Source organism: Halichondria panicea, chromosome 12 (genome assembly GCF_963675165.1).
Source record: "Halichondria panicea chromosome 12, odHalPani1.1, whole genome shotgun sequence".
Classification (NCBI taxonomy): Eukaryota; Metazoa; Porifera; class Demospongiae; order Suberitida; family Halichondriidae; genus Halichondria; species Halichondria panicea.
In genome coordinates, this window is record NC_087388.1 from 1,204,867 (window position 1) to 1,216,321 (window position 11,455).

Consider the following 11,455-nt stretch of genomic DNA (forward strand, 5'->3'; position numbering starts at 1 on the left):
ACAACTTGAACTGCATGTGTTGTATTAGTCTAGGGCCAGACCTTTTCTCAGAGGGGAGGGGGAAGAGAAGAAAAAGGTCTCTTAATCCTAGCTCTATTGCCCCAAGCTATTAGACTAGCTAGTATTGTGAATAACATGTAACTTCCAAATGAATCAAGTGTGGTACTCTCATCTTGCATTGCTGTTACCCATAGGGTATAGCACTAACCGGCTGCAGATAATCCTCAGTACCTGTATATATACATGGAGCTCTCATTTATATTGAGTTGCATGGCTCCAGCAGCAGCATTAACATACAGTTCAAAGGTCAACTTCGAAGTAGCTAAGGTTGGCGAACTACCCAGTAGCTAAGGTTGGCGAACTACCCAGTAGCTAAGGTTGGCGAACTACCCAGTAGCTAAGGTTGGCAAACTACCCAGTAGCTAAGGTTGGCGAACTACCCAGTAGCTAAGGTAGGCGAACTACCCAGTAGCTAAGGTAGGCGAAGTATCAAGTAGCTAAGGTGAACTAATAGTAACGCTCAGGGCCACCGTACATTATTCTAGAATCTTTACTGTAGAGAGTATACTATAGAGTACATCACAAAATACTTAAGGTGCAGTACCAAAACGAAGGGCTCTACTAATTAAGTGAAATCTCGTTTATAATAATTATAATCCCTTGCATGGTTACATGCATGTGTGCTATAGCCTCGATCCCAATGCAGGCCGCTCTTCCTCAAAGAGTGGGAGGCCAGTGAAGGAGGCTAGTGTACTATGTACTCTGGAACGAACTGGTGTCATTGACACATTATTTAAATCATGGTAAATAGTGGTTGAAAAAGACAACTGTACAAACATAACATGCAAGATTTGCTATGGCTACTGTTTGGTGGGTACATCTAGTCCCAATACTGCCAGTGCCACAATGGCTGCAGCCTGCTCTGATGACTTCTTACTCTTCAACCTGTGCATGGAAACAACGACTGATTAACTGCCTTTACCATAATAGATATCTCACCAGAAGCTAGAGGAGTACTTGTCTCCACACACAGTCAACACTGACTTGAACAATCGATCACGAGAACGCTCCACCTAGTGTGTGCATGACGTGTGTGTGTGTGTGTGTGTGTGTGTGTGTGTGTGTGTCACCAAATCTCTCTGATGTTCTTGGCTGAATGTAGACGTGCCCCAAGAGGTCCCTCCATACGATCAGCCATCATCTGACACACACAGTATTTGGTGTTGGAGCATCCATTGCCAGTGTCAACTGCTAACTGCAAGTAACGCTTTATGACATCATTAATCTCTAGTGCCCCCTCACGTCTGCGATTAATTCACATTACATCATTAACAGGCATTTTTACAAGTTATCTGAATACTGATGGATTCCACTGCGCTGCCCTGGCTATCATGAGACTTTCACAGCCTGCAGTTACACGTCACATCACACACACATACACACATTACACACACATCACACACACACCACACACACACATACACACATTACACTCAGTGACACACATTACACTTAGTGACACACACATCACACACACAGAACTTACTAGTGAGAGACTTGATTCTGTCCACGTCCTTGTAACTTGTTATCTCATTGGAGCCACCACTGCACACACACGAGTACATGTATACACACACGGCTAGTAGTGTAGGGCTCTCACTTGGCTATGACTGGGATAGAGGCTCTGCTGACTATCTCCCTGATGACATCATAGTGACACGGCTGTGTAGAGCGCTCCTTGATCGACCTACAGTGCACACCCTCACACAACACACATAACACACACACACACTCACCGGCCGTGGACTGCAACAGCTGCTACTCCAGTGCTCTCGATAACCTTCACGAGGTCAAAGGTGGCCTGGGGGGTGGGGAGCAGTCGTATCTTGCATGTCACCGATAGAGACACAGCCAACACAAGAGATGTGAGGATGGAACGCACTCTCTCCGGGTTGCTTAGCAACGCAGCTCCCATCCCTCCCTACATTGAGATGTGTTCACACTCAAATACAAACTTTTCAGTATTTTTCTACCTTAAGAGAGAAGTCTTTGGGACAACCCATATTGACGTCAATCCCTCCAACGTCCCTCTCACTATGGGTATGGTCAATGGGGTGTGGTTATGGAAGTGAGCTACTTACACCAGTTTAGCAGTCTCCACGGCCCTCACAGAGTCGGCAGTGCCCTACACGGAGAGAGAGGGTTCCATGATTACAGAGTGACATGAACTCTATTAGTAGACCTCACCATTTGAAAGACAACGTATTTCCTTTCTCTCTCACATGTCCTGAACATGCAGCGGCCGTCAGGAGACACAAAATCCACAGTGTCCAATATCGCTGTGTGTGGGGGAGGGTAATGTGCTCGTACATACACTGTGGAGGCTCTTACGATTCACGAGGCGTTGACACTGCACCATCCTGTGGTCAATAAGCTCCTGAGGGGATGCATGCATGCGATCGTGGGATGGTGGTAGCTACTGTGCTAGACTTGTTGAGCACACACCTCACTGTATACAATATCAGCTCCGTACTCGAGGGCCAATAGTCGTGTGGGGAGTGTGCCTATCCTAACCATGGGAGCTAGCATCACCTTGTTCGAGTAGCTCAGCCATTCTTGAGTGGTAATGATCGTTAGATGTTGATTCTGATCCTCATGAAATTAGACGGGCGTCGCCGCCCTCCCTACCTGGGTCCGGGAGGGCGGCGTCGCTCTGTTTCAATTTCAATTTCATTCCACTGTCAGCTACATGCAAAAAACAAGACTTGAACAAGCATTGAACAAGCTACATACCCCAGACTGCACTGCAAGACTGTGTCAATGGTAAACAAACCCTTAAATGTTGCAGCTTGCAAAATAATGTTTACATAGTTCAGGGGTGCTGTTCGTTGATGTTTATAAAAGCATCAACGTTTAGGCAGATCGAGGAAGGGGATTGAAAACGGGATCACGTGAGCTTATGCTTGCAATGTAAGGCCTCTGGACCAGAGCAGAGGAGGTACGACAGGCGCGGCGCAGCTCAAGCTATTAGTCTTTGATTGAGCAATAATTATTACTTATCTGCCCAACGTCGTATGTTTTGCTGAGTGTAATCAGTGGCTAATTGCTTGAGCTGCACCACGCCTGTCGGACCTACTCTGGGGCCAGAAGGAGGACACGCATCACGTGTGCCTCAGTAATTATAACAATCCACAAGTTTAATATACAAGGATTTGTGCCATGAGAAGTGCAGATGTTCAAGCAGCCAAAACAGCAGCGATCCCACTGTTCTTTTCTAGTTATCATGTAGTGAAAGGATGGTACTCTCTTATGGATCAGCGATCCCAGTGGAATCCCATTGCAATTCATTATCAAACCTAGTGGTTTTCACTGTACATGAGGTGCTACGGAGAACAGTCTAGAGAGGTTAACTCAGGTTAGTAGCCGTCTTCCATAACAGTGTTCGAAATCACTATATAGAAAGTGATGTGAGCTTGCTAGAGAGCACAACAGTAGATCTACCACAGGCACCATAGCTACACTGAAATCTGAGAAAAGGTTAAGGTCAAGAGCCTAACGTAAACATCGTATGCTACACATTCCATTGCCATGTGAATGATGACGCATGTCCTGCCTCCTCTGTCCCGCCTCCTCTGCCTCTGAACAGTCCGCATCAGCCATGTCAACCAATAGACACCTTGAGGTGTGATTTTACTGGTTTTGAGATCAAGAGAAGGTTTTGAAAAAAAGCATATGAGAGAATACTAGGTAAGTAAATGTATAAATATAGCCATCAAATTTGTCTTTAGGTATGGCTAGGTACATTATTACTAGCTAGAAATCACCTTCTAGTAATCTCGAATAGTGTAAACTCAGGTTATAGAAGACAGCAACCAACCTGAGTTAATACCCCCCCGGACTGCTCTCCATAGTACAATGAAAACCACTAGGTTTGATGGTGAATTTCAAACTATTGAGCTGGGATACTACTGGGATCGCTGATCCATAAGTTAGTCACGATAGCTAAATTTTAGAGAAAAATGACCGTGGGATCACTGCTGTTTTGGCTTGAAAATCCGTGAAAATCCTTGTCTAAATCTTTGCGGTTAAATGTGGATTGTTAATTACTGAGGCACACGTGATGTGTGTCCTATATACCTCCTCTGGACTAATTTATGGACCAGGCAGAGGCTGGTAAAAAAATTATGGCTTCCCAAACCACCACAAGGGCAAGTTGTGGTAACAAATAAGTCTTATAAGTGGAGTGGTGGTTGTGGGGTTTTTTCACAATAGAAACACGCCTGCATCGTGAAGTGAAGCATGTAATTAAGTTGGCTTGGCCTAATCAGGAGCCCATAAAGAGAAGGAGCGACTTACTACGGGGATCACGTTTCGTAAGTGGTTATGACCGCATTTCCATATATGCAGAGTCACTAAGTGGTTGAATCCCTACACGTGTTATACGCAATGCAGGGATGCGGTTTGCAAGCACTTAGTCGCTTCCATACAAGGAAGTGCGGTTTCATCGGCAATTACGAAACGTGATCCCCGAGTATACGTTGAAGTTAGCCGCTCCTTCTCTTTATGGGCTCCTGGCCTAATTCAGTGTGTTTTCTTGTATTCCTTAAAGTTATGAATATAATTTACACACTATGTTGTGCCACAAACCGTTCTGCAAATGCGTGGTAGCAATTAGGGCTTCAACTCACTATTAATTAGTCCAACGTGCGAGCAAAAACTGCATTTAGTAGGTATATCACACCTAAGAGGAGGATATATGGGGTGCATATCCTCCAAGTAGGTGTGGCATATCTGACTTATACCATGTGATCGCAGCATTATAAAAGGACCTCCCCCTAGCAAAAATTCAATCCACGATGCAGACTGCAAAAAAGAACAAGACTATGCCGTATTTTGTAACCGTCAAAGAGCTAGTTGAGCGACACGCCGACTTCTGTATACAGATACTCAAGAGCCTCCTTGGTCCAAGCGTTGACCATTCGACGTCTCTTACTGGAGTTGCAAGCTTTTCTTGGATGAAATGTGTCTAAACCATGCCCATGGACCCATGGAAGCTTAGCCATCTTGTTGGAGAGCAGCTTCCATGTTTCTGCCGTTGCTTTGAGTCTTAGTACCGCCTGGCTTCTTTCTCTTTGTTTACTTTCTTGAACAAATGAAAAACTAAAAAAACAACTTGAAAACTGTGCATGCCTGGGGGCTGTGTGTATAAAAAATAATATTTTTCGATATATCCTACAGCTGTTGATCAATTACATGTAGTGATGACATAAGTGTGGTATAAATTTAGTTTAGCTATCTGCACATGTACTTTACACAAAATCAGAAATCTATTTTTAGATAGTAAATTCCACCCTTCACTTATACAGGTTTTGCTCGCAAGCTGCTGCATGCCCTCTTCTTTTCATGTGCCCTTGGTAGTAGACAATAGAAACAAGGAAATTGTGATGCGTGCAGCGAACCGCCAAATTATCATTTTAGGTCTTAGAGTGGGCGCCTTGAAGCAGTTGATGCTTATAAAAGAGTTAAACAGCAGCCGATGTTTATACAGTATAAGCACACAAATGCCATCCCATGTTTAGAAAACGGAACTATAAATCGTACGCTTATGCCTATATCTCATGCTAGCGTGTGTATATGCATTATTGATATGACCACTCTTTGGCGATCCTCACTTGATTCACCACATTATGCATTTATTTCCTAAATATATATATACCTGCATGCTATACGGTATACTACTTAAAGCATAGATTGAAGAGTAGAGGGATAGGAAACGGTTGGTATCTCGAGTAACATCTGTGCTACGCTGCGGTTTAATCGAGGCCATCACAATAGATATTGTCAATATCTATTTCTACACTCAGTGCATAATAAACTACAAGTAACTGTGCTTAGTCCGTGCAACTCACTTATATTTCAAGGTCTATACCTATTGTAGTAGTCATAACCAGCACGCTTACACGTTACATGTTCCAATAGCTCTAAAACAGCCTTGGGAACATATAACTTTATTGGAAAGTCTCTTTTTACTGGGTGTGGTCAGTCATTAGCAAGTACTACACGTGGCTCATGGACTAGGCGTGTTATAAGTTGCTGAAAGAGATGATGTCTCGAGGAAACACAGCTTTGGGAGTTACCCGGCAAAAATGTGCTTAATAGCCTCGTTCATAGGGCGTAGCGCGGATAATTTTCGAGGTTCCACTGCAGATTCAATGTAAAATCATCACGTGCACCACTTCGTTTCCTATCCCTCTACTCTTCAATCTATGCTTAAAGTAAGATACTGTAGCACTAGATTATGTATATCATAATATACTTTAATATGTATAGTCACAGAGATGGATGGCGAAAGCGAGTCATGTGATACTCCCCTGCACACTGCTGCGAGACGTGGGGACTTAGATGAGGTCAGAGAGCTGTTGAAAACAAAGCAATATAAAGTGGACGCCAGAAACTCACACAACCAAACATGTCTTCATCTAGCATGTGCTAATGGTCATCTTGATACGGTTTGGACACTAGCAAATGACTTTGGTGCTGACATAGGAGCTATTGATAATGACAGAAGTACACCATTACTCTTTGCTGCCAAGAACAACCATGTACAAATAATTATCATGTTACTTCTATTATCAATGCTCGGTAGACAACTCTTCAATGGAATAAGACTGCCATGCTCCTTTAGCCACACTAAGCTTGATTCTCATCACATACAAATCTTCGAGGAAGTCCTCTTTGAGTATTACAATAATTCTGAAGCAGTGGAGAAAACTATGCAAGTGATCTCGAAATTTTTTCTTGATCAGTTTATCGATTATAATGATGTAGGCTTCTTTGCATTGCTTATAGCTGCATCACTTGGTCTCAAAGACTTGATTGATCGGTTAGTTTTAGAAAAGAAAGCAGACCTCAATATTAAGGGCTTTCGTGGCTTGTCTGTTCTCCACTGTGCCTGTTATGGAGGACATGTACTGCTCGTGGAAAGCCTTGTTTCAAAATATGTTATGGACTTTTCTGTGAAAGATAAATATGGGTACTCAGTTTTGCATTATGCCATAACAAAGGGGGTTCCATATACATGCGCTGGTGGCCGTTTAAAGCTAATGGACAAACTGGTGATGGAATGTGGCCTCAATCCCGCAGATAGAGATATTATAGGAAACACACCTCTACATATTGCAGCCATGTCTGGACATGTTGAAGCAGTTAGACACCTGATCAGTAAGCATAGTGCTGATATTGATAGCATTAATAATGAGAACAATACTCCATTGATGCTAGCTGCGCGAACTGGTAATTCACATGTAATAGATGTGTTAGTCAAAGAATTCAACAGCAGTCGTCATGTCCGAGGATACAATGGTCGAACCTTCCTTCATCAAGCATGCAATGGTGGTCATATTGAACTGATAGACAAACTGGTGATGGAATATGGCCTCGATCTCAGAGATAGACACGATGATGGAAACACACCTCTACATATTGCAGCCATGGCTGGACATGTTGAAGCAGTGAGACACCTGATCAGTAAGCACAGTGCTGATATTGATAATAAGAACAATACTCCATTGATGCTAGCTGCACTGTATGGTCATGTGCATGTTTTGGATGCATTCTTCAGAGAATTTAACAGCAGTTGTCATGTCCGAAGTTACAACGGCTGTACTCTCCTGCACTATGCATGCAAGGGTGGCCATATAGAACTAATAGATAAACTGGTAATGGAATATGGCCTTAATCCCGAAGATAGAAATGGTAAAGGAAACACACCTCTACATATTGCAGCCATGAAAGGACATGTTGAAGCAGTGAGACACCTGATCAGTAAGCACAGTGCTGATGTTGATTGCATTAATAAAACGAAGAGTACTCCATTGATGCTAGCTGTACGTAGTGGTCATGCCCATGTTTTGGATGCCTTAGTCAAAGAATTCAACAGCAGTTGTCATGTTCGAGGTTACAATGATCGTAGTCTTCTTCACCAAGCATGTGATCGTGGCCATATAAAACTTATAGACAAACTGGTAATGGAATATGGCCTCAGTCCCAAAGATAGAAATTGTAAAGGAAACACACCTCTACATATTGCAGCTTCGAAAGGACATGTTGAAACAGTGAAACACCTGATCAGAAATCACAAAGTTGAAACCAATATCACTAACAATAAGAAATCTACCCCATTGTGTTTAGCAGCTTAAGGTGGGCACCAGGTTGTGCCTCATGCTCTGATTGAAGAGTTCCATTGTAGTCCACATATCAGAGGCTACAATGGTCGAACTCTACTTCATTATGCTTGCAAAGATGGCCACATAGAAACATTGAACAATTTGAAATCAGAATATAAGGTGGATCCAACAATTAGAGACAACGATGGGAACACGCCTCTTCATATTTTGTGTCGTACACAGTATACTGAAGAAGGGAAGCTGAGAACAGTGCTTTGCAAATACCAGTGCTGGACAGTTAATAATGATGGCAACACACCTCTTCACACAGCAGCTAAATATGGGCAAGTTCATTGTGCTCGCTTACTATTGCAGAAATGCAATGCTCCCCTTTTTGTGCGAAATAAGCATGAAGAGACTGCCCTTGATGTAGCTAAAGCTCAGAAAAGTCAGAAAATTATTACCATTTTCAAAAATGATCATTCTGAAATCCAGTCAATCTACCAGCAACTAGACAAACTTGCTAAACAAGAGTTTGGTGGTGTAAAGAACCTCACCAGAATATTTGTTGTAGGTCATTCAGGTGCAGGGAAGTCCACGCTTGTTGAAACTATCAAAAAGGAAGGTTTGATCAGCTACTTCAGCACATCAACTGTTGTCCCTCACACTGCAGGCATTGTTCCAAGTACTTATGACAGTAGTGCTTATGGAAGAATGATACTCTATGATTTTGCTGGTAATTCCGAGTACTACTCCTCACACGCTGCAATCATGGAGTCAATCAACACATCAAAAGGAAGTAATATATATTTGATAATTTGTGATTTGAGTAAAGGCAAAGAAACTGCTGCCACTAAATACAGCTACTGGCTTTCATTTCTATCATACAATATTAAACAATTCTCAAACACAATTATCCTACCAGTGGGAAGCCATGCTGATGTCATTAACAGAACGTCAATAGAACGAGCATTATATGTGCTTGACAGTGTATCTCAAAAGTTTTGTAGCAACTCCAAGATTGATGAATTTTATATAGAACAAAGTATTGCTCTTGATTGTCGTAAACGAGGGGCTGTAGTGAATGACATAAAGAAACTTACAAAGCACTCGAGATTCTCGAAAAATGTAAATGTATCCCCCATCGGACTTTCTCCAGAGACGAGTGTTCTCTTGGGATTGTTGAAAAAATACTTTGAACACATTCCTTGCAAAGTGAGCCTCCTCATCTCTCGCATAGAAGATACTGGAATTCCCCTGCCACTAAATTCTTCATCACTATACACTCTCATAAGAGAGTTACATGATTTGGGTCTACTAATGTTGATAGAGAGAGAAGGGGACTCCATTGAGAACCACATAATCATTCTCAAGATATCAATATTCACATCAGATGTGCACAAAAAACTGTTTTCAGAGTCTGCTAGAGCTGACCTCACCAAGCACATTGATCAACTCAAGTTCAGCGTAGGCATTATTCCAGAATCACTACTGGAAATAGTACTGCCAGAGCACATCTCTAAAGAAAGTCTACTTAAACTGCAGTACTGTCACGAAATTGAGAATTTGTACGTGGAAGAGGACCACACTCTTTCTCAACTCACTTCTGGGCCAGTCCCATCAAACACTGCCAATACAGAGAAATTTCATTTATTTTTTCCTGCTTTATGTGATCTCAAGCTCGGCGAAATTCAATGGCCAAAATCCGAAGGTGATACGATTACTTTAGGATGGTATGCTAAATGTGATGGTGACAGATTCGACTATTTCCCAACACGATTTCTACATGTGCTTATTGTTCACCTTTCTCACAACTTCGCATTAAAACAAAACCTGCCAACAAGTCACAGACCCTCTTTAGTAAGTGAGTCTTCTAGTGATAATAGTTTTTTGATTGCAGAGGTATGTGCTGCCAATCCTCGCTGTCGTGTCTGGTCGACTGGTCTGCATTGGCTTATGAAGAATGGAGTGGAAGTATTTGTCGATATGCCTAAAGACGCTGATAGTAAAGATCTGATTGTACTAGCAAGAAGTGACATTGAAGATAAAGTTGAATGTTTCAACACTCTGCAACTAGTTATTCAAAAGGTAGTTGAAGCAAAAGTTGAGTTCTGTGCTAGTATAATGCCTACTGTTTACCTTCTTGATCCGAGCAATCTCAAGAATGAGCCTTTTACGAATGCTAGAAGTACACCTAAATATGCTCTAATAGATATCGAAGAAGCACTCGGAGAATGCAATAAGCAAGTCATGGATAAAGAAGGACAATGCTTCTCCACTCCAATCAAAGATTGGATCAGCCCAACAAGATGGGCCATATCCTACTGGAGTAAGTTTCACGCACACATACACCCACATATTTAATTGTTTAATTATACTACAGATTTGTTTTTTCCAATGGATGCCGAATTGGTTCGTTCTGCTTTGCAAGAAGTAAAGGATGCTCAATGGAAACTACTCGGAATGAGTCTTCCAATCCCCTGGAACAAATTAGATGACATTGAATCATCATTCCCAGAGGACATTGCTAAGAAAGAAGAAGTAATTCGACTGTGGATGTCTCAAGAACCCACCTGGATAGTGTTGGTAGACGCTCTCAGTCAATCTGCATATAGATGGTCACAGAATTCTAGTCAAATCTCACAGGAGCACAGTAAGTACCTCACATTCATTATAGCTCTTTATGCGTGCATTATAATATAGATGTACCTCTACAAAAGAAAATCCTTGAAAGCAGTTCATCCGTCCGTCCTGACGAGGACTTTCTCCAATCGTTTGCTGCCATCATTGGCTCTCGATGGCAGTGTCTTGCTTCTCCCCTCTCCCTCACTTCTGGAGACATTGTGAGCATCAAGAGAGAGACAAGAGGAGCAGAGCCGACCAGACAAGCACTTGTCATGTTGCGGAAGTGGGCAGCCAGGGAGACGGCAACTTATGGTCAGTTGAGAGACAGACTTTGTACACTCTCAGTGTTTCATATCGGAGAACGTTAATATCATGCATCACAGCACAAATAAATGTGTAGCTACGTTAAATTGTTGTTATTATTATAGCTAGCTGTCATAATTATATATGTCACTGTATTTGTGTCACTGAACTTTTAGAACGCGTGCCTTTCCACTTAATTATACTCACTGCACTTTCAATTTTCTACTATCATGCAATACTGTAACACCACGCCGTTTAAAAATATTTTTGTTACCTTAACTAATTAATGCTGTCCAATATTTTCTCACAAGAATTGTTAGTACTTAGTTCAAAGTTATCACCATTTCTGCACGTTATTTATA

At 42.1% G+C, this 11,455-nt stretch overlaps 2 protein-coding genes and 1 pseudogene across 2 annotated transcripts in view; 2 read left to right on the forward strand and 1 right to left on the reverse strand.

The window, feature by feature from the left end:
* Positions 1-11,373, forward strand: part of LOC135344751 (uncharacterized) — a 57,415-nt gene extending 46,042 nt beyond the window's left edge. Inside the window, exons 11-13 of the mRNA XM_064542010.1 lie at positions 10,378-10,494; positions 10,549-10,818; positions 10,869-11,373. Of these exons, the coding sequence (XP_064398080.1) occupies positions 10,378-10,494; positions 10,549-10,818; positions 10,869-11,158 (677 nt within the window). The 3' untranslated portion in view covers positions 11,159-11,373. The remainder of the gene's footprint in view (positions 1-10,377; positions 10,495-10,548; positions 10,819-10,868) is intronic.
* On the reverse strand, positions 795-3,660 carry LOC135344979 (tRNA-dihydrouridine(20) synthase [NAD(P)+]-like; annotated as a pseudogene).
* Positions 2,748-8,332, forward strand: LOC135344753 (ankyrin-1-like). Its single transcript, XM_064542013.1, has 2 exons — positions 2,748-2,823; positions 6,331-8,332. Exon 2 carries the CDS (start codon positions 6,339-6,341, stop codon positions 8,196-8,198), a length of 1,860 nt encoding a protein of 619 aa, XP_064398083.1. The 5' UTR covers positions 2,748-2,823; positions 6,331-6,338; the 3' UTR covers positions 8,199-8,332.
* Positions 11,374-11,455: the final 82 nt, after the last annotated feature.

Coding starts and splice junctions, on each gene's coding strand:
- LOC135344753 (XM_064542013.1), top strand. CDS start 6,339: ATGGATGGCGAAAGCGAGTCATGTGATACTCCCCTGCACACTGCTGCG.